At 41.0% G+C, this 26,576-nt stretch overlaps 1 protein-coding gene across 6 annotated transcripts in view; it reads left to right on the top strand.

Annotated features, from left to right (window-relative positions):
- The window catches only part of Slc8a1 (solute carrier family 8 member A1), a 291,949-nt gene that overhangs the window by 257,116 nt on the left and 8,257 nt on the right, over positions 1-26,576 (top strand). For all 6 annotated transcript variants that reach the window (XM_055618896.1, XM_055618878.1, XM_055618924.1 and 3 more), the window contains one exon: positions 9,303-9,578. In XM_055618896.1, the coding sequence (XP_055474871.1) occupies positions 9,303-9,578 (276 nt within the window). The remainder of the gene's footprint in view (positions 1-9,302; positions 9,579-26,576) is intronic.

Raw genomic sequence — 26,576 nt, 5'->3', positions numbered from 1 at the left:
AACCTGAGACCCAGAGACAAAGTGAAAGCCAACTGTTCTCAGAAGAATTCAACATTTTATAAATCAAACAGATGCTTACAGAGGGCAGATGGTTCTCAGTTATACCTTTTAAAAGACAATACCAATGAGCTTAGATTAGACCAGAATGAATGTTTGCTATTCAAAGGACAGATTTTTTTCCCCTATGGACGCACTGCACCTGGTTAGTGATGGCAGTGAGGCAGCAGAAAGAGTTTTAGGGCTTGTTAGCAAGTTGCTTGCATCTTTAAGTCTTGAATTTTTTATGAATATGTCCTTGTTAGGTTCCTGAGAATGCAAAGGGTGAGGTGTGTACATTTACCCATGTGCATGAAAGTAAGTGCCTAGAGCAGAAGCCATCATGGCAACCACATGTTAAGTGGCTCTGGGTGTCTTTCATGCTCCCCGGCTTGAGGGGAGACTTGGATACATAGCTAGCCTTTATGTAAACTTTAGCATTCTCCTAGGGCATAACATTATTAAGTTTGTTGAAAATTACAAGGTCACGGCTGCCCCAACAGCTCCTCCAAGGCTCAGCCTCCCTCACCACAGGAGGCTAATTTAGACACAGCCACTCATATTTACACAGTGCTAATGGAACCCCCAGGTCAGTCTTAGAACTTGGTGTGCCCAACTGCTTACTACCCACTAGGAGCAAGCCATCAAAACCAGCAGGAGGTATGGGTATTTGCGGTGTGTAGAGAACATTTGTTTCTTAGGTTGCTCAGCCCTGCAGGAAATGTGTTTCTGCTGCAGGAACCTGGAATTATTCTGATGCTGCAATTAACAGATGATTAGAGAACATTGAATTTCAAGATTCTTGCTCTGCTACGGTGGTGCGGGAGGAACTAGAGACAAAAACATCCATGACAGATAATGTCAAACTGTGATTATGATTATGGAGAAGAAAGGGGCTGTTATGTTCAAGTAGTCCATGTCTGCTTCTAACAGTTTCGTTTTGCTAATAACCCAACTTACAGAGAGTTAGAATTCCTTAGCAGAGCCATTTTTTTTTTCATTTTGACAGTGGCTCCAGCACTGAGAAATATATTTCTGTCACATGAAATATTTCTTCAGCTGCGTCAACCATCCTAACAAGAGCTGGAAAGGCCTAAGCTGAAAGGCTTTCTGATCTTCATGGAAACCCTCTCCTAGAGGCTCATTTGTCTCAACCAAGGTTGTGACTCACACATTAAAAGGAGGTTATTAGTTGAGGGTCCCTTTCTAATACTGCCATGTGTCACCTGACCCTAGGCTCCCTAAGAATAAACACTGGTCCTGTAGGCAAGAATGCTCCACAGCTGCCTGTGGCCTGGAAATAACTGGTGAAGTTTATCAGGAGAGTCTGTATGGTATCTTCTCCACCTGAGACCAGGCTAGCAGTCCAAGCTATAAATGCTATAGCAATCCTCATCTCAGATTTGATGGACAATGATATGGGATCCAGTGTGTTCAGTGATAGAAGTGCGATAAAAACTGGAGAGAACTGAATCCCAGAAGTGACCTGGATATCACTGTGCATGCCAGTGGACAGTAAACAGATCCCAGGACTATGGTCTCCATGCTCATTCCGATCCCATTAGATAGTAAAGGAAAAAAAAAAAAAAAAAGAACACTCAGGCCTTTGGCTCCATGGGCTCAGGCAGCAAGAAAAGTGGCCAACAGCTGGGCTCATACACTCCCGAGGAAGCACAGTGCTTTTTTTCCACAACTCAAATTTATACTCTTAAAGAAGCTTCAAGAGGACATGTTCATTTTTTAATTAATTTATATATTTATTCACCTTACATCCCAATTGTAGCCCTTCCCTCCTCTCCTCCCAGTCCTACCATCCCTCCCTCTTTTGCTATTCCTCAGTAAAGGGGAGACCCCTATACCAACCCACCCCAGCACATCGAAGTGCATCCTCTTCCCTGGAGGCCTGGCAACGCAGCCCCACCTGGAAGAAGTGATCAAAAAGCAGGCAATAGGATCTAGGTCAGATTCTATTCTAAGGCAGCCCCTGCTCCCCTTACTAAAGAACCTCATAAACCCAAGCTGCCCATCACCTACATCCATGTAGGAGGCCTAGGTTCAGTCCACGCATGGTCCTTGGTTGGTGATTCAGCCTCGGCAAGCCCCTCTAGGCCCTGGTTAGTTAGCTCTGTTGGTCTTCTTGTGGAACTTCTGCCCCCTCCAGGCCCTTCTATTCCTCCCACCTCCAACACACACACTTTTTCACAAGACTCCCTATGCTTTGTCCAATGTTTAGCTGTGAGTCTCAGCATCTGTTTTGCTCTGTTGCTGGATGGAGCCTCTCAGAGGACAGCTATGCTAGGCTCCTGTCTGTGAGCACAGCAGAGTATCGTTAATGGTGTCAGGGGTTAGCTCTCTCCCATGGAGTGGTTCTCAGATTAAGCCAGGCACTGGACGGACATTCCCTCAATCTCTGCTCTATATTTATCCCTGAACATCTTGTAGGCAGGATAACTTTTAGGTTGAAGTTTTTATGTGTGGGTTGGTGTTCCCCCTCTCCACTAGGAGTCCTGTCTAGTTAGAAGGTGTCCTCTTCAGTCTTAATGACCCCTGCTACTAGGAGCTTCAGCTAGAGTCACCCCCATATTCTCCCAGAAGCCTTTCCTGTCTTAGGTCTCCAGCTTGTCACAGAAATGTCTCCCCTCCCCCTGCCGCCCATAGTTTCTCTTCTCTCTGCAGCCCTCTAACCTGCTGCTCCCTCGCTCTCCCCAGGTCTGATCAAACCCCTCATTTCTCTCCGTGCTCCCTCTCCTACCTTGTTCCCTCTCTTCAGTCATTTCTGCTGTCTATTCTCTTTTCCCTTCTGAATGAGATCTAAGCATCCTCTTTTGGGTCCTTCTTGTTACATATTTTCTTTGGGCCTGTGAATTGCAGTATGTTTCTTCTGGACTATATAAAATCTGCGTATGAGTGAGTTCCTTTTTAGTTCTTTTGTAATTACTTAAGTTTTCATACAAGTATGCACATGCCCATATCACTCGTCATCCTATTTCTCACCGTTCCATGATCCTGCTAGCCCTCTTTGTTGTCCTAGAAAGTTCCCCTTATACTGTAAGTTTCTATATGATTTTATGCATCTATATAATCACATACATGCTTTTATGCATCCATATAAAATATAGAACCACAAACAAGAGAAAACATATATTTTTGTCTTTCTAAGGCTTAATTTCCTGACTATAATTATCTCAAGTTGTATTTTCCTAAAAGTGCCATAATTTTCCTGAAAGTGATATAATTCTTCTTTACTGCTGAAAAATTTCCATTATACAATATAGCATATTTCTTCATCCATTCCTGTCTTGTTAGGCACTTCAGTTGATGTTATGATTTGGCTATTCTGAGTGGCGCTACAATACAAGAGGGCAAGTTCTTAGGAGGGAAAAATAACTGGCATGTTATCGAGATACAGAATTGTCTCAATGAGAACACTTTGCATAGACTGAAGAAGGATAAAACAAGAAATAAAAAGCCTAAGAAGGATCAGGGAAAATATTTTACATGTTTGTCCCAAGAAACCAGCCATGATATTGGTGACAGGGCCTAGTTTAGCTTTGAGCAATGAGTTGTTGTTGACTAAAAAGGTATAAGGACTCTGACTAATGTGATACAGCTACTAGAAGCTCCAAATATGTATCAGTGGAAGACTATGACCTCACAGGAGAAAGGGGAAAGACCTTCCCACCGCAGCCAGCTTAAGTGCAGATGTGTTTCGTTACTGTTGGAGGTGCGTTTCATTCTAAGCACCATGATTTAGGCAGTGAGTAATGGCTCACTTAGAAGATCCTCGGAGGAACAGGGACAGCCTACCAAAGGAACACAGACTTTAATTAGACTGAAAGTGACATGACTGTATCCACCTCAGCAGCATGAAGCCCAACATGTGAATGAGGATTATATTCATTGTCTGTTGCGTTGGGAATAGGACCCGAAGAAATGAGTGAGATCCAGCAGCTGATTGCCAGAACCACCAAATTCAGGTTAAGTTCTCTGATATTGCTGACTCTCTCACTCTTTCTGGAGCCTGGCCCCAATGACCATTTTAGAAGAATGATTATAGAGGAATCAACATTAAACAGCAGGTTGAACTTAGGCAGCTTTCAGTTCAGCTTTTTTTTCTAATGCCCACTTATTTCAGATGACAGAAACAAATGTCTACAGTTCTTCCTGTGCTTGAACAACTTATATATTTGAAAATATGCAAATTGAGTGTTAAGTAAAAAGAAAGTATCTTTCTAAGTTTACTTAGATGAAAACTTTAACAATTTAACTAAACTTTTAAACAAATTAAGCTTTCCCTGGGAGAATCTGTAGCATGCTCACTGAGAAAGGGCCAGAGCATGCTGACTCTTGTCCAAACCCTTAACAAGAGGTGAATCTTGAGGATTTGCTTTTGGAGTTGCTGAACTTCTGGTATATAGAAACTTTAATATCAGGAAATGATAATTGTTCTTAATAAAAAGTAACATGAATACATAAAATGGGAAAGGAAAAGAGAACTTAAATCCTTGTGAGAACAGATGAGTAAATGCTACTGAACTTAAGTGTGTGGTACTTAAGTTCAGTAACCAGCAGTTTCTTCCTCTGGTTTCCAAAGTATTTGTTGAGGCCCATGTCTGTGGAAAGGTGTCAATTAACACCTGTCCACTTTAGAACATAGGTTATCAGCTGGTGCCAAGCCTTGTGCTCACCTTCCATGGTCCACTGAGCTGATGGTATCCTTCTTCTGTGCTCCAGAGAGGTAAAAGCACCTTGTCACTACATCAGTAGCTGCAGTACCACCATCTCCTCTACCTGCGCTTTTAATGACTTGGCTATTTTTATCTATTTTATGTTTGTACTTATGGAGTCCAGTGTATATCAGGGAAGCCATTTATAAGGCTCCAGAAGGAATTAATGGAACCCAGATTGTTTATCTTTCTGTTAGTGGAATCTGTAAAGCTGAAAAGAAGGATTCTGAGATAAGATGGGTTTAACTGGGAGCCTGTAGAAGCAAACCTACCAACTTGTCTATCTCTATGTTAGCATTGAGGAAGAAAGTGAAGAAAACCTGTAGTCCCAAGCAATCTTGCACTGGCAGGCTACAGAACCAGCAGGTTGCTATCTTTTCTGCCATGACATTAAGAAATGCTCCCAAGGTATGAAGGAGGGGGTTAGTTGTTCCATCGCTCTTTGTAAGAAACAGATTCTTAAGGATAGTCCAGCTGGTGATGGATGTTCACAGCACACTTTGTCCTTCCCCAAGATAGGCTAACTGTGCGGCATGCATGGCAAAAACAGTGCTCATTTTCAATAGTTATATGACTTGTCTGGTAATTGTTATAATGTTCATGGAGATCCCAGAAAAAGAATGGATACACACTACACACTTCAACTCTTTTTTTTTTTTTGCTTTTCTTTTTAAAAATTTATTTATTGTTTTATTAATTACAGTTTATTCACTTTGTATCCCAGCTGTAGCCCCCTCCCTCATCCCATCCCAATCCCTCCCTCCATCCCTCATCTCCTCCCATGCCCCTCCCCAAGTCCACTGATAGGGGAGGTCCTCCTCCCCTTCCCTCTAATTCTAGTCTATCAGGTCTCATCAGGACTGGCTGCATTGTCTTCTTCTGTGGCCTAAAAAGGCTGCACCCTACTCAGGGGGAGGTGATCAAAGAGCCAGCTACTGAGTTCATGTCAGAGACAGCCCCTGTTCCCATTACACACGCCAGCTTTAAAATGCCATACGATGCATGTGGGCTTCCCATTTCAGACTTAAACATGAAAGTATTTAAGACTCCCTATAATGCTGGAAGGCTCTGAGACATTCTCTGTCTCCCCTTCCCCCCTACACACACACACACACACACACACACACACACACACACACACACACAGATTGTCTTTTGGGTTTATGTTTTATATTTTTGTTTTTGAGACAAGGTCTTGCTCTATATAGCTCCAGCTGGGCCTCAGATTCACAGAGATCCACCTGCCTCTGCTTCTGGAGTTTAAAGAAGTATAACAAAAGACCCTGCGCTTTGTGTTATTTTGTTTTAAAAACTCTAGACTGTAACCTTAGGGCACAGCAATGAGATGATGACAGAAAAACACAGCTGTATGCCTAACAGGAAGGATATAATGATGAGCAATATGGTAATCATTAGCCCTCTTGAGAAAGATGCTATTATTTCCACCTTGAAAACAAATACAACATCTACTCCTGATTTAAATGTGTCATTTCTTTTGAGAAATTTCATTCTTTGCTTTCTAGTTCATCTTTAAAATTTGAGACTTAATCATTCTCAAATTAAATACTTCAACAGCAGAATATTCTGTGCTTCAGAAAATGATAGAAATTCAGTGTTTACCAAACATTTTAATCATATGTCCTGAGAAATTAGAAGATGTCCACAAATACAGAAATTAAGAAAATGATCTGATACCCAATAAACATAAGCAGAAATTCCAGCACATTTGCTGAGCACACGGCTGGATGTGCTTTACAGTTCTTTGACTGGAGAGTGGGAAGGACAGGAGTCAGACTCAAGTCAGACACAATATTAACATGGTTCTTGTCTCCTGACTACCTTAAAATCAGCTATGAAAAATTAAGCTTTCGATTTTATTTGGAGAAAAATATATGATAAAATAAAAGCAGGAGATGAAGAACAAAAGGGAAAAAAAAAGAAAAAAGAAAAAGAAAGAAAGAAAGAGGGCAATATCCTAAATACATGAATAGTGTTTACTTTGTTTTAAAGTAACATGCAGTGATTGTGTGCAGTTGTGACTATCATGCATTTAAGTAGTGACGTGGGAGGGTTCCAAAGACGTGCTGTTGGTTGACCAAAGCTGCCATAATAAGCTGCTATGAATTAAATGCTTAGACATAAGAAATTTATTCCCTGTGCATCAAGACGTGAGTAGGTTTGGTTTCTCCCAAACAATTCCTTGGCGTATAGCCCAGCTGAACCCAGACTCTAGCTCCTGCCTCTACCTCTCAAACACTGAGCCACCATGCCCAGTGCCAATGTCTCTCTGATGCATCTCCTCACATCACTGTTCAAAGGCACTATTTCTAAGTAAGATCACACTCTAAGGTATGGGGCCTAGGGCTTCAAAGCATTGATTTGGAGGAAGGAGTATAATGTAGCCTCAGATGCCTTTATTCAAAAAGCATTTTGTGCTTGCTGACAAAGCTATTAAAAAACATGTTCTCACTCCTACAGCATGAGCCCGGGAGGTCAGCAATGCCTTTTCACTCACAGAATTATCTATCAATTCACTTGACTCAGTTCTTCACCTAAACAGTCCCCAAAGGTGATTCTCCTAATAGCTTATTGGCTACTTCCCAAAGCATCAAAGACGAGGCTGCATTTTTCTACAGTCAAACAAGGGATGCAATAATTGTAACCATGTGCTCATGGAAGAGCTGTCCATGACTGCTTCTCTATTTATGAATAGCCAGGAGCAGACCCAGGCATCACGCTTCCATGTTTTTATGAGAAGAACTCACAGCTCCAAGCCTGCATGTGCTTAAGGCAATGGTTCTCCACCTTGCTAATGCTGTGACCCTTTCACATGGTTCCTCATGCTGTGGTGACCCCCCACCACCATAAAACTGTTTCATTGCTACTTCATAGCTGTAAGTTTGCTACCGTTGTGATTGTAATGTAAATATCTGATATGCGGGGTGTCTGATGGGTGATCCCAAAAGAGTCATGACTCAGAAGTTGAGAACCACTATGCTTCTTGTTGCCTCAGATGGTTTCACCCTGGACTGTGTCACAAAGAACACAGGCGTTTGCTTGGTACCAGCATTCTCAGATCATACCGTCATACAGAGAGCTGCCATCCCCACCTGCTGCTAAACAAAGATCCTAAAACAAATTCTGGGTCATGTTGGAGAAAGTAAACACAATGTTCAAGGAGGCATTCCTTTTAAAAGTCATCATCATCAAAACATGAACATGTATTTTCTATCACATTCACTATCATAATTTGAAAACACCTGAATGAGGGTTATTTTACTTAATGTAGATTAGGTTTACACTACTGTCACATCATCTGTTAATGAAAGCTGTCTTAGATTACTAGGATCAGTATATGGTCTTTTTGTTTTGTTTTGTTTTGTTTTTTGTTGTTTTGGTTTTCTGAGACAGGGTTTCTCTGTGTAGCCTTTGCTGTCCTGGACTCACTTTGTAGACCAGGCTGGCCTCAAACTCACAGAGACCTTCCTGGACTTTTAATTATCAAGTCTCCTACATTTCTTCATGTGTTCAAATGTGACTTAACTGGAGAACTGTGATCTACATACATATATTATGTAATTACATGGTGATATAAAATCAGTAGAAATCCATGCATGCATTCCCTCCGCTAATATAAATTTACCCATCTAAGTGATGGAGATGATAGCAGACACTAGAAAGACAAATGCAAGAAGGGCTCACAGTCAACTGGGCAAGAGAGAACACCAAAAAGTCAACAGCTTTGAAAGTTGAATATACAGTCAAATCACAAGGAGGGTTTATGCAAGCCCAGATTTATTGTCACATCCAGTGAGACTGAGATTTTGCATTTCTAGTAAGTTCCCCAGTGCTGTTGATTGGGGAACACAATGAGAACAGTTCGTCCAGAGTTTTAAGTATGTGGAGCCGTGGAAGCTCTGAAGAGGAGTGAGAAGCATTTCAAAGAATGAGTGGAGAAGGAGAAGGAAGGAGGGGTATAAATATAGGGAACACTTTTAGCTCTAAAGCCAGGGAAGGTGCAGATAAAATATTATTTCACTAAGACAAAGTTTGAAATCCTTTAACTAAAGGAGGTGAATCTGGAGTGGTTCTAAAGGCCCATTGCTGCCCTTGGGATCTTGGCTGCATACCATCCTGTAGGAGTCACATAGCCTCCAATTAGACTTTAAGCTGAAGGAGAAGAACCCTGAGAGAACGCTGTCCAAACTTGTGGAGATTCTTCTCTCTCAGCTTTGCAACTTTTAGCAAGAAATTCTGTTCATCACTCTGATGATGAATCCCACTGGGAGGTGATATGGGCAGCATGCAGGAAGGGGGTACTGACTGCCTGGGAGTTTTTTGCCCCTGACCACTGAGCCACAGCAGGGTGGTCCCTGAGAACCAAGCCAAACAATTGGCTCACAATGATTGACTTTTAGAAAACCCAAAGCTTCATTGGACCCTCAGAGAAATGTGACAGTGGCTTCCGGGGAAGATATGGGGAATGGAAGAAGATCCTGCTAGCTGGGTCCTAACGAAATGTGCCTTGTTCTTTCCTAGGGGAAGATGACGATGAAGATGAGTGTGGCGAAGAGAGGCTGCCCTCCTGTTTTGATTATGTGATGCACTTTCTCACGGTGTTCTGGAAGGTTCTGTTTGCCTTTGTCCCACCTACAGAATACTGGAATGGCTGGGCCTGCTTCATTGTCTCCATCCTCATGATTGGCCTGCTAACAGCCTTCATCGGAGACCTGGCTTCCCACTTTGGCTGCACCATTGGCCTGAAAGATTCCGTGACAGCAGTTGTGTTTGTTGCTCTTGGAACCTCAGTACCAGGTAAAGGTTGATTCATGGGTGCTCCTTCAAAACAAAAAAAGTACACACACACACACATACACAAATAACCACTGAGTTTTATTTTGTGTTGGCCAGTTACTCCTGGGCATAAGGCATGCCCTGGTGTGTAGATCATATGCCTAGTGATATTCCATTGGAAAACAAAACAAAACAAAATTGATTTCTCCTTTCCTAGCAGGTATCAATTGCAAATAGCTTCTTGGTTAGGGGTGGGATTTGTGCCATCTTCCCCTTTCGGTGCTGGGAATTTTCTGGTTTGAACCTGTGCATGTCTTAGGAGTGCTGTCACAGTCTTTCTGAGTTCACACCGTATCAACACTGTTCTGCCTGGAAGACTCTATTTCCCTGGAGTCATGTACCCCCTTGGCTCTTATAATCCTTCTACCTCCTCTTCTACATAGATCACTAAGGAAAGGATGGATTTGATAAAGACGCCCATTCAGTGATGAGTGGGCCAACATCTCTCACTCACTACATAGTGTCTAGTTGTAGGTCTTCGTTAATTACCATCTAATAAAATAATGTGCTTTTTTTTTTTTTTTTTTTTTTTTTAGTTTCCTTAAAAAACTTGTTTTGAGAAATTCCAGTCCTCTCCTCTCACAGGACAGGACTTGCCCCCTTTTCAAATTCCCCAAGACCTGGAGCTTGATACTGCTGCCTTGATCATGGCCTGGCTCACATAGCAGACTAACTTTAACCATCCAACTCTCAAGAGTTCTGAGACAAGCCACCACCCAAGAGAAAGTGGGGGTTGTAGTGCCTCTGGTTCACCTGTAGCTTTGATAAATTTCAACCCCACCTCATACCATAACTATTGATTTCTTACTAGGTGAATCTAACACAACCACTAGTTGTTGTAATGGCTTTTTTACTCTGCCAAAAAAAAAAAAATGGGTCATAGCTTTCTTTGCTGTAATAGGGGAAATTGTCTGTGCTTTATTACAATATTAACTGTCTACCATGCTCCTAAGTAAGATATTCCCTAAGTAAGATATATGTATTATGTATGTATGTATGTGTGTATATAATCACATCAATCCCAAAATCTATGCAAATTAAAGATGCTAAAGGAATATATAACGTGGCCTTATCATATTGATTTAAAAAGAAAAGGGAAATAATGCTATTGTTTCTGGGACACAACACTTGGTTGTTACAAGTGGACAAAATAAGACTAAAAGAAAAACTGATGCTCTTTCCTTCAGCTTGCTCTTGGTCAGTACTGGCCCTAGGACCCAGGGGGTGTCTTGACGCCTCTAAAGTAGAAAGGCTTCTGTCTACTGTCTGATGAACTGCATTCTGTTCCTACCAGAGACTCTCAGACTCTGTGATGGCCAGATAGGAATTGAAATCCTCCTCATGCTGTTCTTCCTGCCTTGGGGCAGGATTAAATGTATTGTTTAAAAAATCTATGAAGAAAAGTTTGTGGCTTTGTGGGTGAGACGGCTCATCATACCAGCAGGTGCCAAGAGCTCATTAAAATGTGCTGGCGGGGAAGGGGGAGCGACACATAAGAGTCTTTACTCTTTCTAGCGTTTAAAAGCTACACCTGTCAGTAGAGCAAGGCCTGCTTTTCTAAGTTGCCATTCTGTGTGCTTCTAGAACACTCTCTGCTAACCTTGAACTGATGGTGTTAGCCCCAGCTTGGTCTCCAGCCCTCTCCCTTCTTTTCCCACCATTCCCTGGGAACAGTCTTCATGGCATGAATCCCATTAGTATACCAGTGCTTGCCAGAGGAACAACATCATCCCCTGCTTTCCACTGAGCTGCAGTGACATAGTGGTCACCTTCCCAGCACCCATGTCCAATGTGTGATTTGAAGCTCCACATTGCCATGTCCAAACAGAGGTGGCAATGTCAGCAGCTCAATGACTTCAGTTCTTCAGCCAAACCTGTTCTCTCCAGACTCGACCTTTTCAGAAAAACAGTATCATTGTAACCCAGGAGCCCTTGATTCCTATTTTTCCTTCACCTTCAACTTCTGTATGCCTTCCATCTAAGGTATAATTAATGGATCCACAGAACTGCCCCCTCCTTCCTGTCTCACAACTATGCTTTATGCGGTCGGTCCCTAGAAGCATCCTCCTACCTGTCTCTCTGCTTCCATGGGAATCTTTCAAAGAAGCAATTCATACCAAAGTGTTGCTTATGGTCTCCAGATGGCTCCTTTTCTCTTAGGATAAATCTCAAAAGCATGAGTCTTCCTGCAGACTTAGGTCATCTGGCCATTCCCTGATACCCCCTTCTGTCCTCTTGCCCTGTTCTTTGGGCTTACCACCCTGTCTGTTCTCCACAGCTGAGTCCATTGCTTTTTCAGGGGTTCACTGGCTGTATAAAGAAAATGTTCTTCCTATCATGTGCATAAGACTGTTTCTTTATCTACAGTTGTTTTTAACCTCCAAATGTCAAGTATACCACCCAATATTTTGTATTATCAAAGTCTCTATTCTGCACAGTTTTTATTACTTCATGAAGCTTGAATGCTTTTTTTTCCCATTTTCATTGCATTTTTACATATTCTCCCTTTTCTCTAGTGTGTGAGCATATGTGTGGACATGTTGCAGAACTCTGTTTACTCCTTTCCAAGGTTCAACCTTAGGTCATCACTCTTGGTGTAATCACGTTTACCTACTAAGACATCTTACTGGCATCTTGATTTTGTTTTTGAATAGTATTTTTTATCTAACTTCCCCCACTGAAATGTTAGCTTCACACAATCAAAAAAAAAAAAAAAACCTATCTACTTCCATCGTGCTTTTATCTATGTGTGTTTTAGTGTCACACCACAGACAGACAGACAGACACACACACACATATAATATCATGTCATATCATATGTATATTTGAGAATGCACAAACTAGTCATTTACTCACTGGCACAAATTGACTCAGATTCTTCCTAACACTGTCTAGAGGCTGTTTAAACATTTGTGATTATTAAAGAAGATATTTTTATAGTGTGGCTGGTTTCTAAAGAATGGTATATAACTGAGAAGGTCATTGATTTAAGAAAAGGGCAAAAGGAAGTCGAAGGGCACAGAGGCTCTCAAAAGAGACATGCTTTTCCTCATTCATACTTTTGTGTATCATGGGAACTGTGTTGAGCAACAAGACAAATCTTTGCCTCTCCTTTTCTTTTTTCTCCTACGATTCCTGCTCCTAAGACCCAGAACTCAGAGCAGCACTTTAAATTTTTCAGTTATTGTGTTGTCTCCCCAAGTCCAAAACTATATCACACTCTGTTGTGTCTATGGAAAAGGAAGCTCAAGATTCAAGGAGAAAGCATGAGGATATAAACCCTTGGAACCAGCCTTTTAAAAATGAGAGGCCTCCTCTGACTGGACATTTATTGTAGCTCACAGTAATTTACTTAGATAAATCCTGTCTGTAGGGACAAGGCATTCTGCTTCTTCTGCTTCGAATGCTGGATTCTAGATACAGGCTTTCCTATATCTGGAATCTTGTTTACACTGGACACAGATAGAAGAAAGCATTCTTCTGCAGATACAAGGAGAGCTCTTAGGGATGAGTAGTATTTATCTCCAACCCCCAAACTCTGGCCTTGATCTCTTTCCACTGTCTCAATGGTATGTGCCTGAGGCCTGTCCACTGCCCCTTCCAATTCCCTTTGCCATCTGCTCACTACAGGACAGAAAATTTAAAACGTGAATACTCTAGACTGTCTTTTGGCCCCAGGCACTGTAAGATTTTCTGTTCCCTTTAGTGTTTCTGACTATCCCTTTATCCTTTGAAATATGTCATGTAGGAATTATTTCCTTCAGGGGGTTTAAAGACATGAAAGGAAACACTATTCTAGATGTTTTTGAAACCCCCCCCCCGTATGTATGTAGAAAATTCACAAACAAAAGCTCTTATTTTGGTGAAGCTTATATCATTTTTTAATTATAGCACTCCCCAGACTTTTAAATACCACAGAAGAACTTGAGGTAAAACTGGCTCTGTTGAATCTGTTGACTGTGGACTGTGTTCCCTTTTCTGCAGAGCTGATGTGCACCCAGGAGTATAGAGTTCATGTCTCTGGATGTCTGTTCCCCACAGTGTGGGTCTCAGTGACAGCTTTACTCTCTATGCCCATACTCCTGCCTGAAAAACGGGCATTAATACTATATGGCAGTTAGAACAGAATTGATTAGAGGATTAAACAATATGTTCTGAGCCCTAATGTAAGATGCAGGAATTAATTGTCTCAGAGTTTACACTAAGATCAATCATTTCTGAACAATGCCAAAAGGATTGGAGCTCATCAGGAAATGATGGTGAGTGGGGAAAAGGTTATGAGCAAGAGAGGAAAGTTTGCAGGCGACTGTAAAGGTCCAGTGTGTGATAGGTGCGTGCACGATATTCACACTGCCTCTTATTCCTGTTTTAAGTGATACGGTGTTGCTTCCTTGCAAGCTCTGCTTGTGCATTTTGCCCCTTAGATCCTGCTCCTAAGAGTGAGATTGTTCATCTTGTTTTCCCCTGTGCTAAAAATACAGGCTATTTTTGTGTTATTTTTATAACAAAAATTACTTGTTATTAATGGCTTATGTTTCATTCTTTCATTTCCTAGCTTCTAATAGCTCTCAGAGATAACATATTCTATATTACGTTTAAGTAGGAAGTGTTTTACAGTTTCCACAGTGTGTTGCTTTATTTCTCAGTGGGTCTTCAAAACTGGCTGGCGCATAGCAGAAGCCACACTGCTATCTCAATGTCACCCCTGGAAACGTATGAGGTGCCACATGTACGGATGGAGACAGAGGTGGCTAACTCCACAGCTTGCAAGAAAGTGAACACTAAGATTTTCATGTTTCACCAAATTAAGAGAATAACTTATTTATCTGCACTTAGTTTAAGTTCAGATGGATGGGATCTTTGGAGTTTATAATACAGTTCTTACTAGCCATCCTGCTATGCCAGTTTAAATGTATATTTAAAAGTATTATATGTACACTTTCCCATATGCCTTACAGTTTTCCTGGAATTACACATTTTTCTTTGCCTCAATTTTGACATTTTCTACTTTTAAAACATGGCATACTGTGGGTATATGCAAACTCTTGATCCCAGGCTGTTATTTCCTTTGGAATAAAAGTCAGGCAGTAGGCTTTATGTTTCAAATAATTTCAGAACGTAATAAAGACTTGCTTTTATAATCCTATACTCATTCTATTATAAGTAAACACATTTTAAAGCTTAGTCTACTGGACGACAATACTCAGCTCTGAAACAGCTAGCGATAAATCAAATGCCAAGACATTCCCCACACGGGGCTAATATATGTGAGCAGGGAGATTTGGTTGTTGCGAGGCTAGGTCGAGCTGCCTGTAATACACAGCTGTCTAGGTATAGGTGGGTGGAGCCCAGAGAGAGTACAACCAGGGTGTTTTCCCAACAGACAGGAGAAGGACTACTTATAACTGTGGAAGTCAACCTCCAGGAGACTGAGAGCGAACTTCTGTCAGAGGATTTGTCAAGAAACACGTTTAGCCTGTCCCTTACTTAACCGCAGAGACTGGGTCAAAAGGAGACAGGACAACACCCAGCCCAAGTAAGCGCTTCTCAGTGGGAAAAGCTACCTAGCCATTCTGAGAACAGCTCCAAAAAGAACAGCAAGGGAGTCACATTGGCTGAGGTTCTTCTTCTTGTATCCCATCCACAAAGACCCGATGTTGTTGGTACAGAGCTCACAGACAACTTAACTGATGGTTCACACACTTCAGTTTCGGGAAGACTGCATACCCTTCTCTCAGTCTAATGTTCAGGACATGAAAACACATGTGTTTAGAAGATATAAAAGTACATGAACATTCAAGTCAGGAGGATCAGACTTGATCTGATCAGCCCCCCTTCCGCACTGACTATTGTGCCTGACATGCTACGGAGGCACATTGTTTAATGCCTGTAAGTCTTGCTTTTTTTGGCCTGGCTCATACAAAATAAGTCTCCCTGGGATGGGGAGATGGTTGAGCAATTAAATTGCTTGTTCTCTAAGCATGGGGATGGGGATTGGGAGGATTGGGATTCGGGTTCCCAGAACCCATTGTAAATGCTGGCCCATGTGGCAGCCCATCTGTAATCCCAGCATTCGGAATACAGAGACAGGAGATAGCAGCTATACTAGCCTAGAGTGCAAGCTCGGGGTTCAGTGAGGGACCCTGACTCCATGAATAAGATGGAGAGCCACTGAGAAAGACTTTTGATATCGACCTTAGGCCTTCACGTGCATGCATTTATGTATACGTGAATCCGCACACATGCAAATACACACATATGCATAAAGAAAATCTCCCCTGCAGCACTGTTGTGAGATTCGCCTATCTTGTATCTTGCACCAGGCAGAGCAAATAGTGGATATGAAAAGAAATGCTGTATCTCCTTTTCTTCTGTTTCAATCTGCTGGTTATAAAGTTTAGTCCTCCTGGAGTATTTAGCCCAAGTATTCCTATTAAAGCATGGATAGCTATAGGAATTATTGGCTTATCCCCCTTGACATGTGATGCTGGGATTTTGGCAGAGTAGTCAGCCTTCATGCCTTTGTTTCAATTGCACTACACCTTCATGAGCTCCAGCCTACAAATGTGGCACCTCAGGTCACACGCCCACAGTATTCAAGGAGGACCACTCTACGCTGTGTACGGGAAGCGCTTTCTACCATCCCAAACGGTCTATGCGGAGCCAAGACTCTGCAGTGCCTATGATGTTGGGTCCTTCATGAGGCTGCCTCAGGGCAGAAATATTTTGTCTTCTGATACCCTAACATTAGACAGCCGCTTCTTACTTTTTAACATTTTTTAATAATTTTTATTTTATTTTTTATTTTAATTTTTTCACAATTTATTCATTATATATCCTGACTGAAGACCCCTCCTCAGTTCCTCCCACTCCCACCCTCCCTTCCTCTTCTCCCCATCCCCTTCCCCTAGTCCACTGAAAGGCGGAGTTCTCCTCCTTTGCCATCTGCCCATAGCTTATCAGATCTCATCAGGACTGCCTGGATCCTCTTCCTCTGTGGCCTGGTAAGGCTGCATGGCCAGGAGCATCTTTACTACCAAGAAAGGTCAGAACTGCTAAAACGACTGTCAGGCCCACAGTCAGGCTAGAGGCAAGGCCAGCCAGGGGCAATGCCAGAGAAGCAGCCCCCCAGCAGCATTAATCACTCCAGTGGCTTTCCAAAGACCCTATGTAACCACACAGCAGCCATCTGGAGGCTGAGTGCCCCATACTTGCAGCTCAGTTGCCCACAGTCAGGTGATGTAACTGGAGTTGAGAGACGCTTACAAGAGCAGAACTTGACAAGGATAGTGAAACTGAAGAGGGCTGGATACTAGATTTCATAAGAATTGTTCTGAAGCAAACGCTACAGCTGCCGTTTGGTCTAAAGTAAAATAGCTCCACAAAAGAAACAATGAAAAGAGCCCAAAACACTTGTAAAAGCCTGGGAGAGTCATTTCAGAATCTCTTGAAGCTTTTACTCTTTCTGCTTAGAAGAGGAGTCTGTGCTGCATGCCTTTAAAGTTTTCCGTCAAGAGTTACGGTCCTTAACTTGCTTTTCTCAATACTGCATGAACATCTGGTCTTTGAACACAAGGCTGGATCATGACCAGGAAGACAGCAATGACGTCACCTATCAGGAGGCAGTCCAGGGAGTAGCGGTCCTCAAGCTTGTGTTGTGCCCAGCCTGAAGCCTTGCAGAGGCCTTGGATTAGTGCCTCAATGGTACACCAGCCAATTTCACTCAGCCTCCTTAGATCACGGGATAAGAGAGAGGGGCTAAAAATACTCCATTCTGTCTTCTCTGAGACTTCTTAGAGACTGTCTGCCAGTCAAAGCAAAGGCACCAGGAGAAAACATGGCCATGCGTGCAGGTCTTCTTACACTTGAAATAGGTGCGTGCTTGTGTGTGCTGTGAGAAAACGCACATTCCCACTTCTTTCCATGTTAGGCATATTTCACAGAAGCAAGCACTATTAGACTAACGATATAAGTCCCTTTGGCTCCATGAAGATCAGAAGGTGTGTGTGCCCCTGCCAAACGGCCTGTAATAGTGCACTGCTGATTCTCTTCCCTTTCTCTTTTTATTTGAAAGTTAGATAATAAAAAAGCCTCAAAGATCGCTTTTCTGTTCTTTTAAATGAAGGCCAATCATACACTTTTAGTACTTTACTAAGGCACTGCTTACAAACCATAAAATTCACACATCTGAAGAGTACTCCATACTGACTGTTCAATAAATTAACTGGGTAATGTTTTTGTTGGCCTAAAAACTCCTGTTTTGGGACATTGAATAATCCCAATAAGATCTCTCACATTTATAGATAATCTTGATTTATTTCTCCAGCCTCAAGAAATCCCTCACACACTTTCTGGCTATATAGTTCTGTCTTTTCTGGGTTACCACTGAAGAAATTTCAATATAAAAATGTGGGCTCTCCACCTTATTGTAAGTGTACTTCCTCTTATAATACACAAGGTTGAAATTTGCTGTAAAATTTTGAAGATATTTAAATGTTCTTTCCACCAGACGCTTTACAACTCTATGTAGGATATCGTTTGTCATGGTTGCATCTGAAAATTTTGACATCTTTAAAACAATCCAAATACCTTCTCTCTAGAAATACCATTAATTCATACATTATAGTATCCTTAGAGAAAAAAAATTACGCAATGGCACTTAGAATCAACACTAAGGAATCTTAGGTCACTCCCCCATGTTTAACATTAGATGAGTGCTCTATGACTTTGATCACTTCAGTTTGTAGATCATAGCCAGTGTTAAGGAGCCCGTTGCCATTAATTGAGCTTTTTGCCCTCTTCATGGCCCCAAGCCCCTTTTTTTGTCCACTGATCAGTTACAGATCCATCATAACGATCAGGGAGAGAATGCAGAAACCAGAAACCAGGGGCACAGCACCCAGTGAAAAGAACTCCACGCTGCTGCCAAACTCATAAGAAGAAACATTAGGCCGTCAGAAGGTGTAACTTCATTACCATGTCATGGGCACAGAATGAGCAACAGAATGAATCCAGCCTTGTTGATATTTTTAGAAAAGACAGCAAAGACAATGCTCACTGAATCTGTGCGGTAAATCTTACATGTGGGTATTTAAAAAATGTTGGTATCCATTTGGGATAGTGCATGGTATAAATACAAAGTCACTACAGTTGGCATTTATGTGCAGTGCCAGCTGGATGATGCCGTCTTTGCTCCCCAGCACACAGACCTTAAATTCTGCCTCTTCTCAGGAGGCTATCATAAGCTATCTATTACTTGTTTATACTCTGCTTCAATCTAAAAATTAAATCCATAAAATGCCTTCTGTGATGTCGACACCCTATCCAGCACCTGATCACAAAGATGCTAAATTGGTGAGTGACCATATTTGATAACCTTTATTTAGCTCAGCAAATATAAATCCTTTATGTCTTGCACAAGAAGAAGATGGCTGGTTTGGGCTCTATTATTTGCAATCAGAAAATTGCATTATGCTTGTTTTCTTTTTTTTTCCTCCTCTGGAGCCCAGGGGGCTCTGGGACATGGTCTCTCATAAATTGCAAGCTATTATTAGGTTATCATAGTAAAGTATCATGGCTTGAGACAAACAGCAAGACTCTCCTCAGATGAAAAAAAAAATCCCCAGTAGGGTCTATGACCAGACTCAGCAGAGAACCAATTATAGCCTGCCATCCTGAGCTGTACTTAACAAAATAACAACAACAACAAAAACACAGATGTACAAAATGGTCATGAAAATGTCCTTCTTCTGAGGGATTTGTCTGTGCTGAGGCTTCAGGTGGCTGAAACTGGCAAAGAGGGCCCCATAAGTAGGTTGTTTGTCAAGTAGGGATCTAAGGGTAAGGGCTGGAGTGGGCAGTTGCTATGGCCTTGCTCTAGAAGTCTTTGGAGGCACTGCCTGCCCTAAGCTCTGTGCTTCCGGAGTCCTGCATTTAGACAACAGAGAGAAAACAATGCAGAGGACATTGAAATCAGTAAGTTCTCCAAAATCAAGTATTGTTGTCCTGAGTTTGTGGTGGAATCTTAATGGCAAGAAATAGCATAAACCTTTGTAGGATTTTTCTGACAATGCCCATAAATAACTAAGAAACCTAAACCAATCTGTGAAATAAGGTGTCACGCTTGCATGAAAAGCTCAAGTTGTTCTTCTAGCCTAGTCATAAAGGCATCCCAAAAGATGGGTACATCATTTTTTTTTCAATGATGTTCAAAGAAAGGAAGTAGCATATAAGCAGGGCATAGCTTTAGGTCACTCTGCACCCTCTCCCTTCACTCACTCCAGAAATATCTCACAAGGACACACTAAGTACTAGGCAGAGTTTACACAAGGGAGATGTAGAGATGTAGAGAATTCCATGGAGCCTGTACTCCATTTCTGCGCATGGCGCTTAGTAATGATGAAAACTGTTGAGAAGAAAATAAAACAAGCTATGATGTCATAGAATAGTCTTTATTTGGGGTGGGGTAACATTTTAATAGGGCAGGTTAACTCCTCAGACCGCTGATCACTGGCAACTCACACTTAAGCCTTTCGCCTCCCCTGTAGACTCCCACTGACAGGTCTAGTCTTTGAAACTATGGAAATGTATTGCATTTTCTGGGCTTCCCAGTTTCCACAGTGCCTTTGATCATTTAGTGTTTTCCTTCTCTTGCTGGCAGCTACTACTCTCATTTCACTTCTGCCACATCTGCTCTCCCCAGTGCCCTGGATTTTCCTCCTTAAACACTCTGTTTCCCTTCATTTTAAATATTCTAAGTTAGTTCGGGCTTTGAAAATGTCCAAAACATAATCCCACTAAGGCATCAGTTATTAATGATGGTTTCCTGGGGGTATAACATTTTAAATTAATACACACATGAAAAAAATGTTTCAATGTCAGCTAAACTGCTGTGGCTTCATTGAAGAGAAAGTAATTTTGTGTAACTTAATCACTTTAATACCCACAGAAGCTCTGGAAGTTAGATAATACAGAGGGTTATCAGTGTCAAACATGGGCCCTGATCTAGCAAGGTGATGAAAGATAACATTTCCTCCTTGGGGGTGGGGTGATGTAGAGCTATGGGTAGCTTTCCACCTCATAATTGTTGGAAAAAGCAAGCAAATCACATAAGGGCTGCGCAAGTGCTCTGCAACCAGCAAGCATGTTAAAATAAAGTGATGTTCTCCGGCAGTCACTGAGTATCTAGGGCTCTTGTTGTGAGTGACTGGTAAAGAGACAGATTGTCTAGCACACTGTATCCTAGGCATCCTGTGTGGTATTTGTAGGACTGATTATATATCTAGAAAGATCCCAAGCATAAAGGCTGAAAGATGTGGGTAGTATGTTTTTTTCAAAAATCTTAAAAGCACAAATCTCTTACCAAGTCTAAAAAGTTGACTTTCCAGAACAAGTCTGTGCCATGCAATCAATGAAACACAGTGCTGATAAATAAAATATAATGTATCTGTGACACAAGATACAAAACGAAGACACAGAGTAAGTGGTCAGATGGAACTGGAGACACAGAGGCAGCTTCCCTCCGTTGGTGACAGTTCTTTGAAGTTTATGCTCCTTAGTTGAGCATGGTGGTCCACATCTTTAATACAGTACTGGAGGGGAAAAGCCAACCAGATCTCTGTGAATGGAGCGATGTCCTGGCTCCATATCTATTTCCAAACCTCCCAGGGCTACATAATTAAGACCTATCGTGTCAAAAAAGAAAGAATGGAGAAAGAGAGAGAAAAAAAAAGAAAGAGAATTATCTGCTCTTTTTTGTAACTTGTCCTATCCTGGACACCTCCCTGGACTTAGGCTCCAAGCTAGACCCTGATGCTCAGGATGCCCCCAACATGGCCCTTCACACTATCCCCTCCTCATCCTCCATAGCCTTTAAATACATCCATTCTGTATGTTGCATGTATGACACTTTTCATTGCCTAGCTTAATTCTGACCATTAACATAGCCAGCAGGACCAGAAAAAAAATTTAAACCCATCCCCCATTCCTGTCAAGCTAAACTTTTTCACATCCAGGACTATTTTTAATGTATTTATTTCCTAAAAGTCTTTTAATAACACAAATAGCAATACATGTCCTTTATAAATAAGGCACAAAACAGTAATAAACTGTAGAAAATACATTCACCACCAATTAACATTCTGGTATCTTTCATATTTTTAATTTCTATAATGTTTAAAGGAGATGTACAAAAATATGCACACAGACATGCCTAACTTGTTGACCCATGCTTTTTTAAGTGGACTAAATCTACATAGATTGCATATATTATAGGACCTGCTTGTCACATAATAGCAGCGTGTCATGGACACTTGGAGTTCCTTCGTGATTTTAACAGTTCTAAAATATTATATGAAGTTACAATTTATTTTATCAAAGATATTTGACAAGCCAGTTTTTTCCCAAAGTTTTTCTAACAATAAAAACTCTGCACGAGCTAAGACTTTACACAGACTTAGACACCCACTAAATTTATTTCTAATTTTAGTTCCGTTTCTAAATCGTAAGCAGAAGTGCTGGGCCAATGTATGTTCGTACGTCAGATAGTTAGGTCTACTTATGCAGGAATGAGCTAATGGGGGGATTCCAGCCAAACTCTTCAGCACCCCCTCCTGAAGAGCTGTCACTGAATGTCACCTGCCCTTCACATCCCAGTGCTGATTGGCTATAAGCACCAGCATCTTCTCTGTATTGGGCTGCCTCTATTTGCTTTCTTTAAGTAGCACCCGTATCTATACAGACTTATAATAGCAATCCATTCAGAAGAGTCTGTCTGTGTGGAATAATTATCCCCAGGACAAAGGAACACTGTGGTCAACATGCTGTCTAGATCCACAGGGTCAGTTTTAACAGTAACTGAGCTGACCAGGAAGTTCCATTGCAGCTTGTAGGAGAAAAGAAGCATTTGAAGATGGGTGTATGGGGAGTCTGCAGGTAGTTTCTCATACTGATCCTTGGCAGTTGCCTCTAGCTCTGTCAAGACCCATAGCTCCAAAGCATGCTTTTTCCAACCTAGAGAAGGAATTGAAACGGAGATAACTCGAGAAGATTTGAGAAGATGTGTGTTCTAGAATGATAACAAAGCACAGGAGGAAAAGGGTAAGACCCTGATACAATGAAGGAGGGAGAAAGAGAGACAGAAAAAGAGAGACAAAGAGAGGGAGAAGGGAAGTAGGGAGGAGAGAGAGATGAGGAAGGAAGGAAGGAGGAAGAAAGAAGAAGAAATAAGGGGGGCCTGGACTATCTTAGAAGCAAGAAGTGACTTTCTATGTCACAAACCACGCATAAGGAGACAGCTAATGCTCCTGTGTGTGTTCAATCTCCAAATTGCTTTCCTTTTCCACTTTCAAAAATCATCCAAATGCTGCTGATTTAATTCAAACTGAACTTCTGCCCTCATTAACTTGTGTAATAAAAGAAATAGAATCATACTTCAAATATAGAAATATCAGAACCCTAGTGCTATTTTAAAAACAGGTTTACCCATGTCTGGTTTTCAGTAATGTAGAGAGAAACAACATAAATATAATACAGGAAAAGCCAGAAACCCGGGACCGACCAATAGCTTTTCTGTCAGTTACTACCTCTAATTGATGTTCTAGACCCCAGTGGTTCCCAACCCTCCTAATGCCGTGACTCTTTATCACAGTTCCTCATGTTGTGGTGACCCCCAGCCAGAAAGTTACTTTCATAACTGTAATTTTGCTACTGTTATGAATGGTAATGTAAATATCCAGGCAACCCTACTGAAAGGGTCGTTGGACCCCCAAAGGGGTGGCAACCTACAGGATGAGAACTTCTGTTCTAGAAGCATGGAGGACCTTCCATGAAAGCAGCTCCCTTTAATCTGTTTGCAGCTCTCCACAATATACTGTTTCCTTTGAGAAGCCAAGCTGGTCCTTCCACAGAAAATGACTTGATTTGTTTTCATGCACATTTTAACTTTTAACATTGGTGGTTATAGTCAGTGGCAAAGGAGACAAAGGTTTTTGGCATTTTCTTTGAACTCTTTATCTACTTTCAACCTTAAGATACGTCAATAGTGCAGTCTTTGTATCATCCCAAGGTGATGGAGAAATCTGGCCTCCAGCTAGGACCCTGCTCATTTTTACTGAATCGTAGGTTTGCCTTTCATTGGTAATATAACTTTGAGCACATTCCTGATTCTGTACACTTTATTTGTCTCATCTAAAAAAGTAAAAGTAATAATAGTGTACACATCAGGTTTTTATGTTAAATGAGAACCCATGTGTTCTATTTAACCTAGTAAGCCTCAATAACTGCTCACTATTGTCTCCATTGCCACCATTGTTTCTTCACATAGAGAAGAGCACCATATCCTCCTATCATCTTATAGAAAGTCTGCTAGCATCAGATCACCTCCTTGAAGAAAACTGTGATAAAAGACTGAAATAACATCACTATAATCTCTACCACTGATGGAACAAAAAATTCTGAAAACATAGTAATATATAGTAATATATACAAAATATAATATATGACATATATTATATAATATATTTATATATAATATTATATGTAAATGACCTGGTCCTGGGAAGGCGGTAGTTACCAAATATATATGGATGGTAATAATTATATATTATAATTATACTTATATAATACATAATAATATAATATTGTATATAAATAATATAATAATATATGTAATATAATGTATAAAATTATTTATTGTATTATAATATAATTATTATCATAAATAATTATTACCATATATATAAATATATGTATACATATATATTTAGTAACTACCACCATCCAGGTACCACGTCGGATTTTTTACATTACTTTATAGGATCATTTTAATAGCTGTAAAAATTAGCACTTACATTTTACTCTCTTTACAAATGAGGCTTCAGAGGCCTTTGAGATTAATTACCCTGAATTGACATAGTCTGCTCATGGAAAATGAGAAAAGGACCAGATCTTTCTCCATAGCTGGGCTCCTTGCTATCAGAATTGGATTCTGCAGATCATTGTGCTAGGACCAGTGTTCCTCCGAAGCAATAGTGGTTACCCACAGAGAGGCACTAATTCAGGTGAACAGATCAGCCACCTGCCTTAGCCTCCATTTGGTAAATATCTCCTTGATGAGCAGAGTCATCATCATTCAGCTGCCTGTCCAGAAGGATGAAAAAGATGACTCACACCCCTTACTTATCAGGCATGCACTGGAATTTCAAACATGTAACTCATATGTCATTTTCATTTCTTCCAATAAACAAATGGGACCCCAAAGTGAGGATACCAAGACAGTAAGCACACATATTCTCTATATCTGGCAGAAATTTTAGTGCCCACATTCCCTCCCCAACCCACTTTTACTTAGTTTTTACAGCTCCTTTCCTTACTGACCGTTAATCAGTGTAATTGTCTGGTTTCTGGCACTCTGCTTGAAGGCCAAATAAGGATTGCTTTCCTGTGAACCAGTGAAATGTGGCAGGGGTGGTTTCCATATTTACTTGGGTACGTAAATGTTAAAACTAACTCAAGGCTAAATCCTGTTTATGTCTGGCTAATGATAGAAGAATTAGCACCTGAATAAATGATTTCTGCCTAAATTCTGAGAGGGAGACAGAGGGCTTGAAGGGAAAAAGAACAGAGGAACATAGCTATGTAATGATTCAACAGTCCCTGCATTATAGTCATTTGGAAGATGAAGGATTTTACCAGAAGATATGTGATGATTTTTTATGACTCAGTTGTTATGAAATTCTTAAAAGAAGAATTGCTTTGATTTTTTTCAAGAATGTTATATGATCACATTGAAAAGCATGAGGTTGTAAAGTTAATAAGTTTCTTTTGCAAAGGGTGTTTGTTACGGCTCCCAAAAGTTTAGACGCATCAGCCTGAAGTCCGGCTCCTCTACACATGTTGTAGAAATAGCTAGTAATGTTAAGCACTCCTTAGATTCTGTTCATGATGACTCATTTCCCTTCAAACCATACCAGGGAGAAATACTGCTACCTTTTCTCCTGTAAGAAGAGGAGCCAGAATCTAGTTAGTTTAGGAAGACCACCCTTCTTGCCCCTTCCATTGGCTTTTCAGTAGAGTTTGCAGAAACAATGTTTAAAAAATAAGCACAAAGCATAACTCAGAGTGAGAAGATTATAGTTAGGCAGCCCCAGCCCATCCACTAAGACCACCCAAGTTGTTTTATGAGCAAAATGACCATCATATCTGGGGCATCAATGTTTCCAAGAGAAACCAGATGATTTCCACCTCTGAGTAGCTGCTTGCCCAGTACATCAGTATCCATTCCTCTCAGCAGAGCCGCATGCTGTGGATACCAGCAGACATTCCTCCCACTTCAGTATCTTAGAATTGTGATGCCTAACTCCTAGCTTTGGGAATCAAGACACTTATTAAAAGGTATATTTCTAAATCCTTTTCCTATAGAGTGCAGAGTAAATCAGCCTAGAGTGTAACTCAAACATACATTTTTTTAAGCAAAGGTTAAACAAAGGTTTCCACATATATCTGATGCTAATAATATGCAAACACTATTAAAATTAAGTGTAGCCCTTAAGACAAAGTTTCCACTATTCCATTTACATGGTAGCTTCCTTTGGGAAGGTGGAAGTTAATCACTTTCCAACATTAAAAGGTAAAAGGCCATGCTGTGTGGTTTAATTTTATTAAAACTCACACAGCTTGGTCAATGAAATATCTTCAGTTCTGGAAAAAAATGTCTTCCTTCCTTGAATCATCAGTACTTCTAATGAAAAAGCATGGTCACATAGAAACTTCTACAGAAATAAAACAAAACCAAAGCAAATTTAACATGTTGGCAGATATGGTGGAGCATTGAAACAACAGTGTTGGGGAGTGTTTTAGAGATCTTCTAGAATCTTCATTTTAGATGAGGAAACTGGATCTAGAAGGGTCAGATGTCTTACAGAGGATCCTTCAGATAGTTGCCTATGTTTCCCTAGTGAG

This window comes from Psammomys obesus, unplaced genomic scaffold (assembly GCF_907164565.1).
Source record: "Psammomys obesus unplaced genomic scaffold, mPsaObe1.curated_primary_1811, whole genome shotgun sequence".
Taxonomy (NCBI): Eukaryota; Metazoa; Chordata; class Mammalia; order Rodentia; family Muridae; genus Psammomys; species Psammomys obesus.
The sequence above is the reverse complement of the archived record's forward strand: the minus strand, read 5'-3'. Positions and strand labels throughout refer to the sequence as shown.